The 24,066-nt window shown below is 38.5% G+C and overlaps 1 protein-coding gene and 1 long non-coding RNA gene across 13 annotated transcripts in view; one reads left to right on the forward strand and one right to left on the reverse strand.

Annotated features, from left to right (window-relative positions):
- Positions 1-24,066, reverse strand: part of DNM3 (dynamin 3) — a 377,759-nt gene that overhangs the window by 192,587 nt on the left and 161,106 nt on the right. For all 11 annotated transcript variants that reach the window (XM_036342917.1, XM_036342912.1, XM_036342907.1 and 8 more), the window contains one exon: positions 19,169-19,282. In XM_036342917.1, the coding sequence (XP_036198810.1) occupies positions 19,169-19,282 (114 nt within the window). The remainder of the gene's footprint in view (positions 1-19,168; positions 19,283-24,066) is intronic.
- Positions 4,017-10,347, forward strand: LOC118672891. Of its 2 annotated transcripts, XR_004973239.1 has the most exons (3): positions 4,018-4,556; positions 6,752-6,832; positions 8,349-10,347. It is a non-coding gene; the product is annotated as an uncharacterized LOC118672891 (long non-coding RNA). The 2 variants fall into 2 exon arrangements; XR_004973238.1 differs by having other exon boundaries at positions 4,017-6,832.

Here is a 24,066-nt window from a genome sequence, read left to right on the forward strand (position 1 = left end):
GTGGGTGGTAGGACACCTTTGCCGGCCTGGGATCCAGATTCGTCCTGCTGACATTTGCGCTGGTTGTCAGGAGCCACTTGGTGGCTGCTTTTACTATATATTGTTTCTTCCTTGCTGAGTCTAGGGAGGGGAAGTGGCCGCAGTGCCTGAGGCCGACTTCCTAGAGGCCAGCAGTGCTGTCAGGATCATGCTGGTGGCACAGGTCCATTGGTGCCTGGCCCGTTTTCCAGAGATTGGACCTATAGAACTACTGAGGGAGTCAGTGGCTGTCTCCCAGCTGGTGGACCACTGAGATGGGTTCAGGATGGGTCAGCCAGCTGAGTGGAGCTCCCACTGTTGGAGTGCACTGATCACCAGGGGGCAGCTCCTTCGTTGAGTCTGCCCCCTGGTGGTCAGTGCGCATCATAGCGACTGGTCGTTCAGTAGCTTAGGCTTTTATAGATATAGATTTGGGGGGAAAGCATCCAAATATGTAAAATAATAAATAGTACACATAACATTTCAGTCCAAAACTAAGAGAAGGCTACAAATTAATAACAGAAATTCTAAGTGCCATAAGAATTCAGTAGGGAGAAAAATCATCTCTGTGGGTTGACAATATGCTTCTGATCACAGGCATCTAAGTTAAAAAAAAAAGAAAAAAAAGCTGCGTTCTGTTATTTACTATAATTCCACCAAGTTATTACTTTACCTCTCTAAACCTTGATTTTCACCATCAATAAAATGGGAATGGGAATGGTATCTAGCCCATAAGATGATTATAAGAAACTGATACATTTTATATGAAAGGATTTTGTAATCTGTAGGGAAGCTATAAAATGACCCTTGCAAAGATGGTAAACAGAATCACACCAAATTACTATTAATTTGGGAGAACAGAAGGGGGGGGGGGAGGAAATAATGAACTTTTTCTTAACTTACTTACTAGTGTTTGAAAGTTTAAGGCCCAGGCACTAATCTTGTAACAAAACATTTAAAGCGATATAAATACTATCTGAAGTGTTCATAAGTGGATGTCACAGAACACCCTAATTGTAAACACTAATAACCCTGTTTCTTTATAAGTACATAGAAACAAGTCTCCACCTGGTTTCAATTTGAGAATTTCTAAAGTCACAAAATTTTGCCAAGCTTGGGAATAATAACCAACTGAAACCGTTTATTTTCCAAGACATTTTAAAACAGAGCAAGTTTGTAGTCAACCAAAACCATCCATTGATGCAAACAATCGGTTTGGTCAATACCTTTTAAAATAAGTTAAATAATAACATCAGTTTTCAAAGGCAAGTCTTTGTCATCACTAACTTTGCTTTCTAGAGCCCATCATATTTAACTGACAACTTTACAGACCTGGAAAAGTCCTCAGGCCATTTCCAAAGGAATGCCAAGAACTTTCCGTAGAGGCAAGGCAACGTTTTAGATTAAACATGATCACAGATTAGCATTCCTAACACCATAAGTAAGTGTGAGCTCTTTGAGGGCAGGAATCATACCTCCTTAAACATTGTTTATTTTTTGAATCCTCACCCGAGGATACTCTTTTCACTGATTTTCCAGACAGAGTGGAATGGAGGGAGGAGGAGAGGGGAGAGAGAGATATTGATGTGAGAGAGACATGACCGGCTGTCCTGTACGCACCCTGACCAGGGGAGGGGAGTGAACCCATAACCGAGGTACATGCCCTTGACTGGGAATCAAACCTGAGACCCATCCGTCCATGGGCCGTGGCTCTAACCACCAAGTAAAACCAGCCGGCCAAGGCATATCTTCTTAAATGTGATATGCCCAGTTCCTGGCACTGTGACTAGCACATGAGTAGGCAACAGGAATAAATACTAGTTGAACTATTTGGAGGAAAGATAAATCTAAAACACTCTACTCAACTGCATACCCAGTGAGACAGGCTCATATGCTAAGGGGACACAATCTTTATACTTTTGTTTCTATAGAAAAATCTCTTACAATGCTTCAAAAGGAGGAAGGATTTAAGTTTGAGTTCCTCGAATAAAACATTATAAAAACCCCTATTTGAGAAAGGGATCTCTTCCCTATTTGAGAAAATACAGATGTGTGAACCAAGATGAAATCATGGAGCAGTCTGATCAGAACCACCTTTCATCTGCCTTACCCAAAATTTCCAAGGCATGTTTCATCGATATAAATAGCAGAGGGCAGAGGAAGGGCTTCCGCTATGGTGGCAGAATCAAGCCCACACCTGGGAAGCCGGGGCTTCTGGCCAATTACTGTCCCTCTGGCTCGTGGCTCCTCTAGGATGACTTGTGAAGAAACAGACACTAAAACGGGATGGAATTGGTATCTACATGTAATAGGACTACTCTGTTGTATATACGTACTCACATTTGCCTGTTTCCAGCATTCTATAAGGAGCTGAGGCATACTGGGCCTGCTCAAGCACTAGGCCCTGAAGACACAAGTATGGAAGCTGAAGAACAGGGACACGAGGTAATGCTTCTGATTTCCATGGATGATTTCGATCCCTCTGTGAATGATGTACCTGAGGCTAATCTCCCCATTCCATCTTAAACTGCTGGATAATTCATTTGTATCTTATTTCATCTTCCTCCCAAGGTAAACGGGGCTCGTAATAACTTTTGAAGTCTTTCATGATACGTTCATTCAAGAAAAGACATTTCGGGAAAAGCAAGTGCTTTAAGACAGTTCTCTCTTGAAGCTTTTTGAAATATTCAACCCAGAGTACTTAAAGAGAGGTGTTACTTTTCTGCTTCTAAAAAGGATTGCAGAAGGCCAGTAGAAATGAATCGCTTTGGCTGTAATTGTTTAGAAAACACCAAGTCTCTTAGTTGGGCTACTCAAATTATATGTGGAAGCTACCTAGGAATTTTCTCACATTTTGATCTTGGGAAGGGCAATTAATCAAGGTCACATTTGAGGACCTCTAACTTGAGTCAGAATTCTATGATGGGAGAGTCAGATCTGTACACTCGGAATAGTCACCAGTATATATAATTGAAAACAGAAAGGACAGGAGAAGAAAAGGAGATGCCTGTGAGCTGATACGTTATAACCTTTGGTCAAGCGGCACTTGGCAAATTTCAACAGATTTAGTCAAGCAGAGATAAAACTAGCAGCAGAACACCATGAGAACAAAACAAAAAGTGATCACACAGGATTGGGGATGACCAGTGAAAAACAACGCTGGACCTAATAGCATGAATCTACCAAAGGCAGTTTGGTGGGATCCTGGAGTCATTATTTCATGGTGGAGGCTGGCAATCCTAACTTTCCAGTTTCTTTAGGTCAAGCTATAGCACAGCGTTCAGAGCAGCAGCCAATGTCACCGAGGGAAAGGAGGAAGGCCACATGTGGAACTAATTACTCATGGAGAGGCCATGACAAAGAACATTTCTCCAGACTTTTCATGGGGGCTTCACTTTCAGGAAGTTACTATAATTACTGTTCAAGTCTAGAGCAGCCTGCAAGCCGCTGACAGATCCAGCAGACAAGGAGGAGGAGGAAGAGGAGGAAGAGGAGGAGGAGGAGGAGGAGGAGGAGGAGGAGGAGGAGGAGGAGGGGGAGGGGGAGGGACAAAGAGAGAGAAGGGGAAAAAATGAACTTATCTGCCCTTTTTGACTAGTGAAACACCAGAAAATAAAGTACCGCAGGAAAGCACGCACGCGCGCGCGCGCACGCGCGCACACACACACACACACCAAAAAAAAAAAAAAAAAGGTTTCCTAAGGAGCCCTGGCTTCCAGCGGCTCCGCGTTCTGTTTACTTTCTTATCTACCCTGTGTCTTCAAGTGACTTTCTAGCCCAGATCAGACAGCAAATTTGTCCTTCTCCGCTGACTCCCTTTCAGTTGGCCACAGCAGAACTGTACATCTCAACTCTTTTTTTACAGCTTTTCCATACTGGGGCCCACTTCCTGCCCGGTTGAGGGAAAAAATCTGGCCTGAAGATGAAATGACTGTTTAACATTACACCAGAACATCTGGTACCATTTTACGCACAGACCCATGTCTGAGAGCAGGCGATTCTAGCGGTCTCTCCAGCGGCACAGCGCATACCCAAACCTCCCCAGGGTGACATCATCCCATATATGGACTCTCCAGCCCAGCCCTCCCCCTTTTCCTGGTCCTAAATTCATTGCCAGTTCCCCAGTCTGCAGCAAATGTGCCACGTCAAGACTGAAAATCACAGCACTGGAGTGGGGCTCAGTCAGTGCAGCAGGCTCCAGGGGGGAGAGCCGAATGCAACTGTTCCCAGGGACTGAGAGAGGATTTTAAGGGCCCAGATGGAAGCTTCTGGAGCTCCTGCCCCGTCGGCCCAGTGTTCAGACTACCTGTTCAGGACAATGCCGTTGTACAGTAGTCTGCACATTGGTTAGACTGGGCAAGGCACAGCAACGCCCTGGACGGCTGGGACAAGAGTGGCTGTTTCCGAGGAGAGGATGTTTGTTGGCTCCTCTTTCGTATCTCATATCCAGTGTTTTTCTTCACAGGTTTTGCACAGTAGGGACCAAGAAGCCCTCGGGGACACCGCTGGGAAAAGACTGCTCCAGGGAAGACCTGCGGGTAAGGCCCTCTTGCCGCTCACCTGGGCTGTGACCGGGAGAGCTGAGGTGGGAGCCAATGATTTGTGTCACATGCGAGGAGAAACAGGCATTTGTGTGGCCAAGAGCGATGCATTTATTGTAAAAGGGCAACGGGGTGCGGTACATAGTGGTTTACTGTAAGTCACTCACTTTCTGAAGATTTATAAGTATTTTCTTAAGCTTAAAGATTTTTCCACTTCAATATGAAATACGAAGACTCCAAACACTAAAAATAATTGAATAAGGCTAGTTTTCAATGGCTAAAAGGAATAATTCAGAGACCTAAAAACCTGTTGAATGAGGGCTGTGCTATCACTTGAATATCCTAGAATTGGTTCCATTTTGCCCCAAAGTAAAGAATACTTGCAATGTTTAAAATGTTCTATGGATAGTGCTTTTCTGAAATTTTACTTATATAAGACAAATACCGAAAATAACAGGATCTAACAATAACGGAGTAGGCTGCCAAGTTTTTTGCCCACCAGACCACGCAGATGGGACTTGCCCAGAAAAGAGCGCCAACCCAGAACTATTGAGTCAGCAACTGAATAACCCGTGAAATAGAAACCTCTGTCTTCAGCTATCCCAATATATAGCCCTGGGGGTTTTTTGTTGTTGTTGTTTTTAAAATCCAAGAATGGTTGATAATTGCTGGTCAGCTGAGCCCTCATGCCTAGGTTTTATAATGTGTCTATGTCTCCGAGCATTTAAAATGATAAGGTACTTTGTCTAGAAAGCCACTGATAAAAAAGGAATTTGTAAAGGAAGGCAAAGTTTTTGTTGGTCAGTTTCCAGCTGTCCTGGAGGTGAAGGAGGGAGGGAGGGAGAAGAAGGTGGGAGGAAGGAAAACTGAATGAAATCCCAACAGAGAGAATAATACAGAAAGTCTGGGCTGCAATATGATCCACACTGAATTTCAGAGGTGGGTCCCTTAAGGAAAGTTCTGGAAAAATGGTACTGCCTCACCCCTAATTCCCTCAACCCCCTATTTATAGATACCCCCAAACAATTCTATGTAATGAAAGATCTGTTCTATAGACTTAATCTGAAACATTAATATAATCTCTTTTGTCCTCCCTTAAATTATTTAAAGTTACAGTGGTTCCTGAACAAATCCTTTTCTAAGTTATATATTTTGCAACAATTCAAAAACTGTCACACATTCTCCTTTGCATAAGTTTATTATAAAAGGTTCCCAACGTTATCTTTTGTCAAAATGATTTATTTTAAAATTTACCCTTTTGATCATCCTAAAACTGGTATAAAAAAAAACACACGTTTTCTCTTCTATTCATGGTTTTTTTGAGTTAAAATATTATAAAAAGGGAGAAATTTAGCTATCCTCTCCACTTAGAGGATACGATTTGTTTTCTATTGGGACTTGGAGGCTTCCATATTAATTATTTTTCATTGAACAAATGAGATTTTTTCAATCTATATAGTTTCTTTTACATAGGAAAACTGAAAAGAGAAACTATGAGATAACTTACCAGAGCTTATTTTTTTTTTTTTTAAAGAAATGTATTTCTACTAATTTATACAGTTAGAAAAGAGGATAGTTATAGGGTACTTTGGTAATGTTTAAGATGTCTCAAATTTTGAGGGGTTTTTTTTGGTGTGTGTTTTTGTTTTTGTTTTTGTTTTTTTACTCTGTAGAAATGATTGAATTTTATAACTTACTTTCATTTCATGTATATTTAATTTAAATGTCTTTTTTAATTATTATTAAATGGCTTTTTTATTTCAAAGAAACTAACTACCATCAGCCCCTCACCTACTTCGTCTCTTAAGATGACTTTTAGTTTGCAGACGGAGGGGACCCAAGGGTGTCCTTGCGTAAGTACAGGAGTAGAAACAGAAGAATAAATTTGTATGGGGGGAGCCGAGGAGCCCCTACGTGTGCTTGGAGTCCTGATTACCCATTTTTTATGCCAACTTTCAACAAATGAAAAGGAATAATACTTATTTTTTAACTGGCATGAGCTCAATGCAAGATCAAAAAAGCAAAAGCTCACTCTGTAAACCTCTGCTCACTGAAGGCAGGTGGTCGATTGTGCGCTGGGACCTACACCAGCATGTATGCACACTCAGTGTAAACTAACTTTATTTCCAGGGTAGAATAATGCTTAATTTTATCCTGATATTACTTTGTAAGGAGACATACAAATATTTTAGGGATCATGGGATCTATTCCAGAGAAAATTAACCAACAGTGACCATCTTCGACTAAAACTGCTCGCGGATAAAATGGGAAGTGTAAGTATCAAAATTAAACACTGTATATCATAAGAAAGAGAAAATTGTTTGCAGAGCCTATCCAAAGGGCACTTCACAGAAACTTAGCAGTTATTTTTCATTTCAGTGTGTGGATGATTGATAAGTTAGACTAGGTTTGGGGTTAGAGAATTTTTTCTGCCATCTAAGAGAAAGGAAATTCAGAGCTTTAGCTTTCAACACATTTTCTTAATTGGGAGAGGATCAATAGAAAACAGTTTATTTACATTTTCAAGCCCACCCCCTCCCCCCTTTCTTTAAACCATAGATCTCCAAATCCAAGGTTTGTTTACAATGGGACAAAATTTCACACCGATCACTTTCCTGCAATTAGTGAATAGATTTAATGCCCTTCCTGCTTGGCTTTCAGGCTTTCCACCCAGATAATGTGTTTATGTTTTTGAAAGACCAAAATATACTATCTCCCCCACCTCTCGCCTACAGACCACCCAAGTTTTTCGTTGTGGGAAAGAGTGTAGGCATAAAATTCCTACTGATAGAATTTTTTCTTTTTTCTCGTTGAAGTCGTAAAGCTGTTACAGGAAATAAAGTAAAATACAGCTTGGTAATGTAAAAAGTCCACTGATCCACCAGATACCAGCGTCATCCTTAGTAAAGAAAGAAGCCAAAGCTTTCAGCTCCTCGACAAGAGATCTGCTGTTTAAAAACAACCCACTTTCCTCTTCTCTAAAGAGAATATCCCACCCATGACAATAATGTCCAAACACATAAAAAACCATCACTCAGAAATCCCAGCTTAAAATAACTAAAGGTCAGGCTCACCCTGAAAGGAAACAGAAATTTCTGAGTAAAGATGAAAACTTCCTTACTTGCTTTCTTCTACCTTTTTACCTGGGTTTGCTGCTAATTGTGTAGACAAAAATAATTACCCATTTTTTGGAGAATTTTTATCAGTTTTAATTAATAGAAATAATGAAGTCAATTAAGGAAAATAATTAAATCTTCATTTTGAATTTCCTGACTTATAACAGCCAGTTTCCTGGAGTTGCTTTGGTTTAATGTTGCTATTAAAGACTTGGAACATAATTATTTTCATGCATTTTTTTCTTAATAAATGAAAGACAAAAAAAGAACTAAAGAGTAGTGACCTTATTGAAAATTACACTGTATGATAATAATGTACATATAATTCTTTCATATTTTAGCTATTATTTTAAGTGATAACCAATTTTAATGTTTACTCTATAGTTTGGAAGACAGAAAAACACTCTTAATTGTCTTTTAAACCTTTCATCTATTTAACATGGCTATGAGGTATGCAGATGCCACATACTTACTATAAGTGTGCTTTAAAAATCTATTAGAAAAATAAATTATCCCAAAGTCTTAAGAGCAATCATTTTTCAGCAAGATTTCCCCACCCTGAAAAACAGTTATGGATTTCAGGGTCTGATATTTTGGGGTCTTGGTTTACTAGAATTGTTTCACATTAAAAGAGAACATAAGAACTCACAAATTTTTCTTTCTATTTTTCCAGGTTACATCATTCCTTAATTGAGCAGAGTTAACTGGATCAAAGTATTTATGGGAGAGAGAGGGAAAGCTATACCGAATTACAGTAATTTTTAATTTCTACAAATATGCTCTTTGTAAGTGAATTACTCTATAAATATTTTCTGTTGCACTGAATGCAGCAACGATAACAAAATAGTTGCTTGAGGTATTTGTTTTCCCATACTCTGACCTTGTAATTATTTAATGGCAGCCAAGTTCACTGATGTTTTTGATTTTCTCAAGAAAAAACACACAAAAGTCCTCTACTCAGAAGTGATGACCAGAAACAGAATCAGACATTTATTTTCTTGGAATTAAATAAATGGAAACTTGCACTTCTCAACTCTTTGTTAAAGCTGTAGCACACCTAATCATTGCATAAAGGTTTAGCTGTGTACAAAACTCATTTTTTCATAGCCTCTAAAAATTATTTTGTTCTCCATAAAGTTTCTATCTGCTATTTTTCTCAGAATTTTACAGTGAACAGGAAATATACTATTTATTTTCTTTAAAATTCTTTGAAAAAAAATCCTAATTACATATTCCTTGGACAATAATGTTTTTTTGTTGTTGTTTTAGGAAATCCCACTTATTGTAATTTTGACTATCTGGTGATTTTGTTGTTTAAAGGGCAGGGTATGAATTGATCATTTATTTTAAAAGAGCCAGTAGAGTTATTTTAGACTCACCAGAATTAAACTTTCTATCTGTATATTTAACACCATCACTCTTTCTCTCATACGAGTTATAAGGAAATTTCCAAAGGGCCTGGTTTTACTTTTTGGATATGAAATGAAGTTTTTTTGTGTGTTTAAGGGGCTGTTTTGTAACAGTAGTGCACTAACAAGGTCCAAAACATAATCTGAGTGAGCAACTCTGTGGCCAACAGCTGTGTAGTTTATACCCTTTTGATTCATGGCAGGGCACTATGGTTAATGAAGCGGAGGACTTAGGTTCACAACTGCTTTTGATTTGGTTTTCACATCCATACTTAAAAACTGCATTAAAAAGAATATGAGAAATTTAAATAAGTTCCTGTTTTAATAACATATTGGTAAAAATACAACCCATGTTAAAATCCCAAAGGTCGGCTGGTTGAACTGCCAGATACATTAGGCTCATTAATTATTTTTAAAATGGCTGCCATTTCCATGTAAATGATAAGTTTCTTTTTCATGGGGAAGGTTATGGTACTTATCTACTACAACAAACATGTATAAACATGTCTTTATCTTTAACTTCAGTATTAAAATTTGCAGAGTTTGGGGAAGAGGAAAAACATCTGGTTCAATTACTCTGAACTCTGACTGCATTATGGGCCAGTAATAACATGAACTGGAGTTAAGAATAAACCTGGTGTTTAATCTTTTTTTGTTTGTTTGGTTTTGCCTTAAAATTTCAATATGAGTTTTCTGTCAAGTCAATGATCCATGTTAGCACATTGGGAACGAATGTATAAGTGTACTTTCTGAATAAAGTCGAAAGTCTAACTTGTTTTTAGTTCCATAATGTTTTAATGTTTAATTCTATTGTGTGTTTTTCTCCCTTTCCCCCTGACCCTCCAAATTCACCAAATCTGGAAAACAGACTGACTGTTTCTGCCCATGAGCAAAGGAAACCTGAAGGAACCAAGGGCCTGGCTGGACGGAGTTGTCATGTGTCTGCCTGTCTACACTTGCTGTGCAGAACATCCGCTCACCTGTACAGCAGGCACAGACAGGCAGTCACATGACAACCCAGCCTGAATGACAACCAGCCATTGAAAGAAAGCAGCCCTCACACCATAGCATCTACACCAAGAGCTACAACCAAAATGAGGGGTTCGGGGGGAAGGCCTGGGTTTTTCATCTGTTGGTTTAATACTTAACTCGTATGTATTATTATTATTATTATTATTATTCTTTTGATTCAAATATTGAAACCCACCAAAAGTAAAGTGAGTAGTGCCTATGAAATATAATAAAACCCATTTCTGAAAATGCTCCTGTGCTCTCTATAGTTCTCTTTTCCTAACTGTTGTCAGTAAATTACTGCCCTTGACATTAATTGCACACAGCTTTGCAGCACCCTGTGATCAATATAACAAAACACAGAACTGCAAGTCTGATGCTGGACAAAGAATAAATGTTTCTAATAATTCTACTCAAAAAACAAAGTTTTTTTTTTCTATATCATGACTTTTTAAGAGTGAGGGACAAAAGAAAAAGAGGGAAGAAAAATTATCCCAGGGGATCATGTATCTTGAGTCAAATTTAACCAGTTTGCACCTGGGTGGAACATAATGAAAAAAGTATTTGTTTGCAATGTAATTTTCAAATGTATTAAAATAGTTGCTTCTCCTTTTGGAAAGTAGATAAAGTTAACATTGAATCTCTGGCATGCCTAAGTGTCACAATATGCATAGATTTATTACTGTGACAGTGTTTAATTAAGAAGGAGCTTACACTATAGTTCCAAGGGTGGAGTGCATGAGGCTGGTGCACACCCTTGGAATACACGCTCCCATTCACTGTAAACTTCCAAACTCTCGAGATACTCAGGCAATTCCATTATTGTCAAAAAAAAAAAAAAAAAAAAAGCAAGGACGCAGATTAATGGATATACAATGTATATTTTGCCTCATCTTTTGAGGAAATGTCAAAATGTCAGTTTACACCCTGTGAACTGGAGTCAAATGATGATAAAAAGTGGGGAGATGGGTAAAATTAGAAATTTGTCTGTTTTGATTTGCTTCACTAAAATGCTTTAACTTCAGTATTTAAAATTAATTTTCATTTTTCCTAGAAAGGTTCTGGTCAAGCTCTAGAAAAAGTGTAACACAAGGCTACCCCCAATTTTTTGGGTTTTAATCTAATTAAACATTTTAAGCATATACTTTGGATGAAAGCAAACTTTTTATTCAGTATTTCATTTTTAAAATGAAATATTTAGTCTTAAGGCTAAAAACCCCACGAGGTTAAAAATTTCTACAATTTCATATTTTACCAATCCTGACCCTATAGCTTCATTTTTAAAAAAAAATTGGGGTAAAATTATAAAGTACATATACGATTAAGGCTAAATTCTTTCATTTAACAACCTGGCCTAAGCAAAGATGTCCTCTGCAAAATATGTTGTGCAAAGAGAGTTTTTACCCTATAGAAAAGTCCCAGGACAAGAATATAAAGTATTAAATAAGAGTTCAGAAAATGTAAAAAATAAACAGGAAGGCAATACCAAAATTTCTCAGAGAATATTTGCATAGTACCACCCAATTTGAAATTCCTTCTATAACCTGCAGCAAAATGCTGACAGGAGTCCACCCATGGATCATTCTCTGGGACCCGCAAGGCAGGCCCCGGGCATGCGTGAGGCTCTCCAAATGACACGTAGCTGGGTCAGAACATAAAGGAGACTGTTCCATTCCACCCGACTCCAAAGGGAGAGAGCTAGGAGGCCAGCAGGGTCATCCTTACGTGAGCCACTAAGGATAACATTAAAATAACCTCATGCCTAACATCTTGGTTTGACATTTTTTATATGGCTCTCAAAAAAATATGCTTGAAAGAATGCTATTTATATTTAAGTTCATTATATGATGCACATTTGAAAATGTTACTTTTCTGGAAAAGGATCATATGAAAGTTAATACTGTTCTTCCAGTATACACTTTCAAGTTAGGACAAATAACACATTTAGGGGAGCGGTCTGAGTCTATACATATTTTAATAAATCTGAAATAGCATCTGCCATTATGCTTTGTTGAATACTACTATATATTTTTTTTAAATTATAAATCTTTAGATAATGGCAGAACTTGGAAATGTTTATATGAAATAGTCTTACATTTAAAAGCCTAACATAATATAGCTTATGTATGTGAAAAAACACACATAACTATGATCATGAAGAATTTCAAGTAATGTAAATGTTTTAAAGTTCAATATTTGTTGGGACTGTTTTTTTGGTAAAAAGATATCTAAGTTTTGGCTAACTCAAACAATGCAGCGAGGATTGTGAATAGTATTCACAGGGTTATTCTTGACCTCCTCATCACAGGCAGCATGCAGACCTGGCAGAAAAGGCAGGGTCTTGATCATATACGAGAAAATGGAAAGACATGAAGATTTCTATAACTTCTTGGCCTCACAGCTTTGGCCATCCAGGGATATAGCTGTCATTTTATTTCCTATTACCGAAGTTACATTTGTCATCTGTTACAGCTACATAATAAAAACAATACTAAGTAAATATCCCTATAAGGGAATTATATAATCTCCTTATCAAGCTATCCAAACACTTCAACCCACAAAAATGAGGCCTGTAATTTTTTGAGTCCGAAGAATGTTCTTATTTTAATGCAGATTTTGGCCTTTATTCAACAGTGTATGGTTAGTATATTTCCACTGGAAACACTTCTGTCAATTTACCCTACTTCCCTATGAGTATTCCATTATGATTTTAAACTTCATGTTGGACTATAGAAATTGAATAAATATTGGCTATGTGCTATTATTATTCATAAAGTAGTCCTCTTCAGATATTTTTAACTATCATTTACACATTTCTCATTGATATTTAAAAATAAGGTTCTTTTCTTCTTCATTCAGAATTTCTTATTCTTCCAAAATTCGTATTTTAGATGCATTTTTAAAAATTCAGTTTTTTCCCCCAAATCTAATTTTAAAGTATTCATGTAAACTATCATAACCCAAAATCCTTTTGATGTGACAGTTTCTATTTTATCCCCATACCTTGCCCTTTTCTAAATTCCTCCCTAGAATTGTGCAGATATACCGGTATCTATGATGTATGAAAGCAACACTGTCAAATTTTTTTTCTGCTTAAATGGTCTCCCATCCAGGAAGCCATACAGTCAGAGGAAGAAAAAAAAAATTCATTAACCTTCAATAATGAAAATTAAGAAAATTACCTCTCACGGTAATTTTACTCTGTATTTCAATTATTTAGTTAAGGCACTTGAGATAGCAGAATGTGGTGAATTATTGTGCTGCACTTCTTTATTTATTTGCTCAATCACATGTTCACAATTGATATTTACTTAGGGCCACCTATCAGTGTCATACCCCCTGGTGGTAGAACAGTGAACAAGACAATGGCTCCTGGTCTTAGGAGGTTTACAGGTTAGAAGGAACTTAAACACTTATCCAATATTTAGCACATGTGACAAGTTGTCACATCAATGTCACCTTCTGAAAAAAATCTCTTAAATCCATCATTTCTATCAATTTCCATCAACCTACCCCAGTGCAAGCCACCATGATCTTTTATGGAGACCAGAACAATAGCTTTCTAGTAATTCCCCAATCCAGTTTTGTCCTCCTCCAACATATTCTTTACAAAACAACCAAAAGGGTCTATAAAAAATTCAAATAATGCTATGAGACTCTCCAGCTTTCAAACTTCAAAGACTTCTCATCATTTTCAGGATCAAAATCCTTAATCTTTAAAGGACTCTTTATAGAGTCCTTTTCTCTTTGTTCCAGTCACACTGGACTTAACTCAGTTTCTTCAATTCATCAAGCTCCATCTTGCCTCAAAGTATCAACACAAACCTTCTCTGACCACACAATTGAATGTCTCCCCCACTGGAACCCCCCATCACCGGATGTATTTTCTGCATAGGTCAGTGATGGCGAACCTATGACACGTGTGTCAGAGGTGACACGCGAACTCATTTTTTTGGTTGATTTTTCTTTGTTAAATGGCATTTAAATATATAACATAAATGTCAAAAATATAAACCTTTGTTTTACTATGGTTGTAAATATCAAAAAAGTTCTATATGTGACAGGGCACTAGAGTTAAGATAGGGTTTTTCAAAATGCTGACACGCCGAGCTCAAAAGGTTCGCTATCACTGGCATAGGTTGTCATCTGCTTCTGTTTTCCTATTTGTCTATTTTCTTTACAGGGAAAATCCTTCATGAGGGCAGGTACCATGAATTCCTTGCTAACCATCTGTACATTGTGATTAGGAGTGTCTAGTCTAGTCCATAACGGCTGTTCAGAAAATATTTGTTGGGAAGTGTTCAGGTAACTAAGAGCACACACTGACTTTTAGCTGTGGGCTAAGCTCTTCATTCTCTTTGAGTCTCAATCTTCATTTCTAATATGGAGAATGTAAATAAAGTACTAACTTAGCTCAATGCCTGGTAAACTATGAATACTCAATAAATATTTGTCATTTTGAGGATGGTGTTCATCATTGATTATCACTCAGATTGAAAGCTGACCTGCAAGAGTTTAAGCAGGTAGAATGAATAGCAGAGATACTATTGACAACCACAATTACTGTTCAATTAGGGAGCATCTTGTTAACTGGAAGTCCATTAGATTTGTTTGAACATTTGATTAGTTTGGATCTGCAAAGGTGAGCATGTAGGAAGTGTGAATGTACAATAGAGAGAGACACACCTTGAGTTGGAACATTTCCAGACTGGTAGCATTGAGGGGTGATATGGGAAAGGGAAGAGAAAGAGATAAACCAAAGCACTGTCCTTGGGCTGGGCCAGCACAAGGCTAGAGCTGTCAGTGGCACACCCAAGTGGAGGGTCCATTCCTCAAAAACTATTGTGGCCCAGCCAGTGTGGCTCAGTGGTTGAGTGTCAACCTATGAACCGAAAGGTCACAGTACAATTCCAGCTCAGGACACATGCTAGATCCCCAGTAGGGGGCGTGCATAAGGCAGCTGATCAATGACTCTCATCATTGATGTTTCTATCTCTCTCTTCCCTTCCTCACTGAAATCAATAAAGAAATATATGCATTTTTTTAAAAACTCTTGCGCAAAGGGTTATCTAACATTCTATTCGAGGTTGTTTGAACTGCTGTACTGCTTCCCAAAACCCTTAGTAAATATAAGTACTACAAATATCCTTATGTTATTTTGCTAGAAATCAAAGGAGCTAAGTATCATCCACTCAAGGCCCAAGAGGATATATGTGGATATACAACCTACATATCCATGCTCTGTCCTCACTCCCTTGGACAACTCCTCTTTGACTTAGGGTACACACTAGCAAAATACCCTGGGGAGGATGAACCTAGCTAGAAGTCTATGCAATCCCTAGAAATGCACTCAGGGCCACATGTATAGGATATTTCAGAGTCTGGGGTACTAGAGCACGACCTAAACGGACATCTAGGTTGACATCTAGGTTTGGGCAAATCCCCTTGGTAATTAGTTATAAACTGTCTAACCTTGTAAAAGATGTTCTATTTCTTTTTGTGTCACAGAAAGCCCCAATCTCAGAGTAAAGTTAGAGGATAGCATAATGTCAAGCAGATAAATCAATTATGCCTACCACAACGTCATTGTATTATAAAGACTCTGAAGATAACAGTAGAAATAACATTGCCTTGGACACTGGTGGAAACCTTTCTGTTAAGCTCATCTATCAATAACATTACAAGTAACATTATTTTAATGTAGAATAATGGTTCAAAAAGTACAGTCCACAGATGTTGAAGGTTGTTCATAAACTCATCTAAAATTCAAGGGTAGGGTGGATGGATCTGTTCAGAACAAGAAGGAAAAATGCTGGGACTTACTATTACAGTCATGCCAACTCTAGCTTAAAATTATTATACAGGGTTATTATGCTCTTGCCTCTGCCAGCTTGGCTAGGAAATTGCATAGTTTGATATCATCATCTCCACTTCTTGGCTGAAGTATAGGAGAACCCATAGGCTGAAGGGGAGGCGGCATGGAAAGTCTCACTAAATGAATGGGATCTGAGTTTCCTCTTATTATTTGGACCTTAACATTCTCTGCTAAAAAAAAACACAATAACAGCAAAGAAAAATGAGGTCCTATGTCACAATATGAGATATGAGATGACAAAAAATTAAAAATCCGAAGACATGAGTCAAAAACCGGCATCATGGAAGAAAGGAATACTATTACTTGCAATGACAAAAATAAAAACATAAATATGATTCCTAAAAGTTTATTTAAGCACTTAGACTTAGTAATATCTGATTTCTTAGAGTTCTATAAAATCCCTTTGGGGTGATTTGGTTGGTAATGTTTCCCACTTGGGAAGTGAAAAGACTGAGGCGCAGAGAAGAGTTACTTGTTCCAACCCTGGCAGTTAGTCCTGGCAAGCCCACATCCTCCAGCTCCTCCCCCTTTTGAGTGTACGGAGTATGTGGTCTATAAGGTCTTTTGTTCAATTAATGTCAGCCTGAAGAACAGTTTGAGCCATTGTTCTTTCATCGCAGATATATTTCACAAGTCGTTTGTATTTATTACAAACCTGTCATAAGTTAAATAAAACCATATCTAGTCATATGATGCAATATGCTATTTATTCAACAGCCACTTAGATTATAATGAAAACATACCAGTCTAATTACACGAGAAAACAGGAGAATAGCAGAACACAGGGGGAAAAAACATCAAAATCCCTATGAAAATGTGAATATAGTTATCATTGAATAAATGAGCAAATCTATAAATAACTTAATTATTTTTACTGTGTCGCATTTGCTTGACTAAGAGAAATGGTCAAGTAACAGGATTTCCAAAGCGTGAAGGTGCTGATGTGGGTAGAGACAGATACCATGGGAACAAAGGACAAGCACTCAACTTACAACAAATTGACCCCAGAAGTTGAGTTTGAACTGAAGCTTATTTTCACAAAGAAATAGTCTAAACTTGGGTTTTCTGAGGTTTCCCACAGAAGCATGTTCAATTCATATGTAGTTGAACTCTGCCAATTAGACCTTTATGGAACCTATGCATTATTTAAAACATGGCTGTTGAAGGATGGTGTTTGGGGTATAAACTCAAGAAGCCAGGGATGAATCAGTGTCTCTGAGCCCCATCCTCCTGAAACTTTTCCTTGACCTTTTTTCCCCATACACCCTTCCAACACCGGCTCCCGGTACACACTAACGACTATTTATTGAACACTAGCAGTGAGTAAGGGACAGTGCTGTCCCATCTCTTTTGCCCTGAGAGCAGGCTCAGAGGTGGTCTGCAGTGGTAGGAAGATCTGTCAAAAAAAAAAAAATAGCAGAGGAGGGCACACCCGGGGTGGGGTGGTGGTCAGGAAGGTGGGAATGACTGATGATGGCCCCACTGGGAAAGGCTTTGTCCCACTGAGACAGACACATTGAGATAAGGGTCATTCATGAATCGGGCATTAATATTTTGAAAACCTTGTATCTTATTTCTTGAGCAGAGTTTTTAATGAGTGGCAGTGTCGCTGTAGGCGGCCCTTCAATTTGCTACCCTGAACTTGAGTGTTCCTTTCATGCCACCCAGGACAGGACACCATCTTCTAGCCTGGACCACTGCCACAGTCTCCTAGTTGGTCTTCCTCTTCTCTTCTTGCCACCCCACTCTTTACACATGAGTATTTCACCCCACACATCATGCCCAACTCAGCAGCCTCTCCTATCTGCACCCCACCTTTCCCTCTGGTAATCATCATACTGTTGTCTGTGTCTATGAGTTAGTTGTTGTTGTTTGCTTACTCCCTTCACCTTTTTCACCCAGCTCCCCAACCCACCTCCCGTCTGACAGCTGTCAGTCGTTCTCTGTGTTCTTCGAACACTGTGGACTCCCACAGAATGATAGAGACAGCAGCCAGCACAGAAAAGTGATCATTACTAGTCCTCAGACTCTCCCAAAAACCAATTCCATGTTTGACTGAAGTCGGTAAAATATATGACATAAAAATTGAAAATAAGACTTTTGAGTAGAAGTTTTCTTTGGACCTTTCTATGGGATTTGCTTTCCCTTATTGCAGAAAACTCAGTGGAAATCACCTGATCACCTGATATTCATTCAAAATCCTATTGTCCACAAAGCACTTAGGGAACAGAAAAACTATAAAGACATAAAAATGTTCCTTCAACAACTGACAAGGGTATCTTGTAGTGTTTTTAAAAGATGCGAAACCAAGATTGGAAGGACTATTACGTCTGGAATGCATGCTCAAATATATTTGAGATAGTCTCACCTCCAAATAGTTTTGCTATCATGGACTAGTTTTCTTATTGAATGTTTGCATGCTGCATTATAAGCATCAAAAACTTCTCGGGTAAAACCAGAGCTATTAAAATTTCCAAGACATAGTTCAATTTCCATCCATGCCCTCCCAATTGAGCAGTAACACTGTATCACTCTACAGCTCTTTAATGGCTCTGCAAGAACGACATAGTATATTTTTGTGTGATTTCATAGCTATCAGATTTAAATGAGTAGTAAGTCACAGGACCAAAATTATTAACATCTAACATGAACCAGAACACCACCATTATCATAATTCATGCTTTTACATAGATATCAAATTCTCAAAGAACAAAATTCACATAAACAGTTTTCAGGGACTTGAAGACGAGTGATTTGGACATTTTCAAAACCCTGTCATTCGAGACCGATGTCACAGCAACAATTCTAAAACACTTTATTAACTTGGCATCAGTGCTATTAATTTCGCTGTTAGAATGTTCTATTACCTTGAGTCTTTTCAACACGTTATTTAATGAAAATTGCTCTCACTGAATTAGTCTCCTGTCATTATTACAAAGAAATAGTTTGCAACTATTGACTCCTAACTCCGTTTATTCAGGTAAACAAACATGTGACTACACCAATGAAGTAAAAGAAATTTAAGGGGAATATTATAAAATTAAAAATTTATGAGGAAAACAAAAGCACAGTGCTTGTTCCAACACACATCCCAAGCTAGCTCTCACTGAAAGAGAACCACTGGTGTCTCAAAATTGAATATCACAATAATCTCACTTAACTTAAAATGAGAAAACTCTGTCACCCTCTGCGGCTTACCTCATCATCTTTATACCAGGATAGGCTTTCAGCAGTCAGGACAAACCAGTATCCCTTGGAGCCTCCTTTCATGATGCCGATGTTGCTGATGGTGAGCCACCCCTTGCGAATCACCTACAAGAGAGCACAGGTCAGCGGAGAAGCTTAGTCCAACATGAGCCAATGGAGACCAGGTCTTGCACTAAGTGAAGTTCAAAACAAGATACAAATCACAATAAGAACATTGCTCCCCCAAAGTTCAACTTCCATTACTCTATTTATCTCCCAAAAGCACCAATAACCAGAGGGAAGTCTCTCCCATCAAATGAACAAAATCAAAATGGCAGACTTATATAGATGGTGGAAGGAGAACAGCTGAAAGAGAGAGGAACGAAATTCTTGTGCCAGACCCTTTTATGGCATGGCTGCTATAATGAAAGCATTCTGGTTGATTGGATGAACAGCAACAGACTCTCCATGGCCACCGCCTCGGCTCCCATTCCCGCCCAGTGGCTCACTTGTTTGCCTGGTTTTGTCTCATTACTAGAGGCTGGCCACCAAATGGTCTACATTTATCCATCTACCTCTGGTTATTATTTGACACACTAAAGAAAAACTGCAAGCCAGCCAAGTAGTTCCTTGTTAACAGCTCTGAATAAGGCTGAATGAGAAAAAAAGAGCTGAAATAATAAGCTAAGATTAAAAATTTGGCCCTGACTGGTGTGGCTCAGTTGGTTGGGCGTCATCCCAGGAGACGAAGGGTTGCCAAATTCAATTCCTGGTCAGGGCACATGCCCGGATTATAGTCTAGATCCCCAGTTGGGGGCGTGCAGGAGGCAGCCAATCAATGATTATCTCTCATCATTGATGTTTCTATCCTTCTGAAATCAATAAAAATATATATTTTTTAAAGTTTGGAGTTTTTAAATGGTCTAGATTTAACCACCTATCTCTGGTTATTATTTGACATATTAAAGGATATGTAGCATCTTCATAAAAATCTTTAAACAGCTTCTAAATTTTAAAACATTAACAACTTGGCTTACTGATTTGATTTATGATGTATAAATATCCTTTAAGTGAAAATCTATTTTTTTCTCAGTTGTGAAGTTAAATTCTGTTTTTTTTCATATGGCATAGTTTATTGTCTTCTCTATGCTACATAATTTGTTATCATAGGACCAGAAATGAAATACTATATGGAATGGTATTCTATCGCTTCAAATGTCAAAAGTCATCCTATACCTAAATTGTTCAATACCCTAGAGAGCCTGAAATATTTTAAAAATTACTGAATTATTGAATGACTGTGTCAGTTCCTAAAGAAAGATTAAAATACCTTTATAATCAGAGTTGATATTTATATTGCTATTAAATTTTCTAACTGAAAAAGCAAAGTCAATCCTAAGGAAAATTATGAAATGAATCAATGTTATCATTACTGACCCTTCAAGCCTTTGTCCATACACTAGTCCTCGCCACCCTTGATTCCCTGTTTCTGCATCTCCCAGGAGCCCATTGTCCTTTTTAATGCTCTATTTAAGTTTTCCAGACCCCCAGACAGAACCCCATTGAGGCCCAGACTATGACAATTCTCTCCACTGTTCAAAATTACTCCTTCTTCTTACCCTCTGCTTGGGAAAGAAGAAACCAATATTTCTCAAAGTATGGTTTCTATCAGTTATAACCATTGGGATGCTTTCTAGAAATACAGATTCTTGGGTCACTAACAAGTCGAAATGAACCAGAACACGTACATTGAAGCCCAGAAATCTACATTTTAACATGTTCCCAAGGTAATTCTGATTCATAGTGAAGTTTGAAAAACACTGCCTGCATATATACAATCAAAACTTCACTGTCCTTAGAGCAAATGATCTTATCTAATTTTTAATGATTATACATTCAATCTAGGCAGGAGGGAGCTGATAGAGAGGCAGAATATAAAAAGACAAAAGGACACAGAGAAGCCAATCAGGTGAAAAAGACAGATACTATGTAAGTAAGAATGGGGTTCGGAGAACTTAAAATGACCTGGTTTTACTGGTACCACTGAATTCATCTCTCAAAGATGCACCTCTAGAAAAATGGAATGTTATAATCAAAACATGATATTTATTAAACATCATTTCACCCAGTGGATATATTCAGTTGAGCTATATGGAAATTATGAGTTACAAATAACAGTTAAAATAAAATTTGTAAAGAATCGACATTAAAATTAATTAGAATATTCTGATTAGTACATTCTATGATGTTACCGTCATTTGCATTGCAACAGGCTTTCTCACATAGAGAGAAAATAAATAAAAGAGGATTACAGCTATGCACATGTGAGTGCATGTGGCCAGCATCCTTCAGCGACACCCATGGAAGAGTGTTCAGTATTGAACACTGTCAGCAAGTAAGCTGCTGTCATAGAAAGTTTAAGATGCTCTGGTCCAATCCCAGACCTTTGTTTTCCAACAGAGAAGCATATTTGCCACAAATGAACTTGCTTTTTCTCTGATGACGATCACCTCAACATAAGAATTAAGAAAAAACAATTCCTAATGTACCTTGTCAGATAAAAATTGAAGGAGAGAGAAATCAAGTTAAACAGTGGGATGAGCCAGGAGAAGGCAGGCATTCAGGAAAAAATGGTCAGGACACAAGAGGTAAGAATGTGAAGAGGAAATTAATAGAATAAAACAAAGGAAAATCTAAGTGAGAAAAGAAGACAAAGATGAATAAAATTTCCAAAGAATGTCAAAGACAAATGGGATGGATTGTAGAATCTCTTCACAGAGAAAGACGGGAAATGCTGATTTCACCTTCAAATGTAAAATCACCACAATAAATCCATCACCATTCAGGACAATAACCACTTACAGCCTCTTAGTATTTGAATATCAAATTCTGTTTTGAATGCCCAAGTAAACAAGAGCAAGCAGTCCCATAATTACATGACTAGAGGGGACCTTGAGAGCTGAAGGGGCATGTTCTTTTGTAAGCCTTGAAACAAACCAATTTTTAAAATTTACTGCCATGAATAACATCCAAGCTTCTTATGCCAAATACAGAAATGTTGAAAGTGAGACCAGCAAGTGGATTAGCCCAGCCCCTTCCTTTAGTGACGAGCCTACTCTAGAGAGTGTGTCCTTGGTAGTTCCGTGAGAGGCCAGGCCTTTCGGGGTTTGCAAAATTTGTATGTTGGGGTAAGTTTGGATCTCAACATCTGGCCAGCACACTGGGTCATAAAATTAATACACAGACAAGAAATAACATTATGAGGAGGGAAAAAAGGGCATGTGGAAAAGTTCTAGTCCAGCCAAGGCTTTGGGTCTTGAACTTGATCTGTGAGCAGGGCGTTTTGACCTTGGCCTTGCTTATGGGAGACCGGGCAAGTTTTTCTCAGCTTTGAGCCAAATTTTAACTGTTGCCGCCTGGGGGGAGTTTGTAAACCACAGACCATGTGATATTTTTATCTTGGTAGATGACAAACGCTTATAGAAAGGCTGTGTCCATGGATGAGTAGCTGCTTCTCTGAAGGTAGTTCGCATGCCACAGGGCTGCGTGGGAAAATGCTCAGAGCTGCGTGGGCCCAGCTGGTCATCACCTTGGTGAGCACAGGCAACCTCAGGATAGAGGCTTGTCCTTGAACTGGCTGGCAGAGATCTTTCTAAGCAAGAGTTCAACTGTAGGGGAGACCTCAGGAGGGGGAACAAAATTTACTATTTAAAAAAAATAATAGTTTTAATTTATTGCATACTCTGTGCCAGGAACTTTACAGAAGTCAAAGTAAGGCAGCGAAGGTCTGTATCACAGAGCACTCTTGAGGGTCCAGCTGTAATTTATTAGGTCCAGGCCAGGACCCAGGCCCAGGTAGGGGATAGCAAAGGTGGGATTAGGGGCACTCAGCGCCATTCTGCACCGGGCCTAGGGCAAGAAGGGAATTGCGGAGACCTAACCTTAACGCATGTGACTTACTTACAACTCAAGGGTCACCATCCTCTCTGGCTCATGTTTTCAAACTGGCTCTGGCTTATATAGGAGGGAGAAAGCTTCCTTAGGAGGCCTAGGCGTCTAAGAACAAGAAGTTATATAACAAGGGGCAGGAAGGGAACACACAGAGGCAAAGGAAAATAAAATAATGAAGGTTTGAATATGCTACATAGGAGAGAAAGGTAACATAAATAAGACCTATTGACCGGGGCTGCCCAGTGCAACGTCCTGAACTTGGAAACAGACAGTGGTGTTTCAAGTATTCTCTAAGATTATCTAGATGAATTCCCCCTTAATGGTCAGTGGCAAAATTCTCCTAAGAAGATATTTTCCCAAAAAAATGTAGACGTTAACAGAACAACTAAAAAAAAATACAGCCTGGGAGGGCTAAACCCAGGATGGTTTTCTCTGTCTATACCCTCTCCTTCAGATCCCCTGAGTGTTGGCAACAGTCAGTGATGGCAGCAGGGAAAGAGGCCCAGGAACATAAATGTTGCCTGGGATAATTGCTGTAAAGACTAGAATGTCCATTTGTCTTATTAAATTCGTTGGTATGGAGCTGGTTCTGGGATTATCTTTTGTGGCCCCCTCTTTGCTTTATTTATAAATTAAAGGAAGGAAAACAAGAGAGTATTCGACTCCAGCAGCCCAGAAGAAACAACCCATTCTATGAGGGTACGGTTGCTGAAGGAACCCCAAATCCACCTGGGCCACAGACCCTCTTTGATGTTCCATAAGTATCTTAGACTTTGCCAACTCCTTTGGGAATGTCATCTTTGGACTTTAACTTCTGAGAACTTCATAGACATTGAGGACATGTCTATTTCATTGACATTTTATTACTGAATGCAAATTAGAATGGATTAATGATATCCTCTGATAGCTGCAGAATCTTTGATAGGCTACGGGAACAATATGACTGGACATTATTTGAA

Source organism: Myotis myotis, unplaced genomic scaffold (assembly GCF_014108235.1).
Source record: "Myotis myotis isolate mMyoMyo1 unplaced genomic scaffold, mMyoMyo1.p scaffold_m19_p_18, whole genome shotgun sequence".
NCBI lineage: Eukaryota > Metazoa > Chordata > Mammalia > Chiroptera > Vespertilionidae > Myotis > Myotis myotis.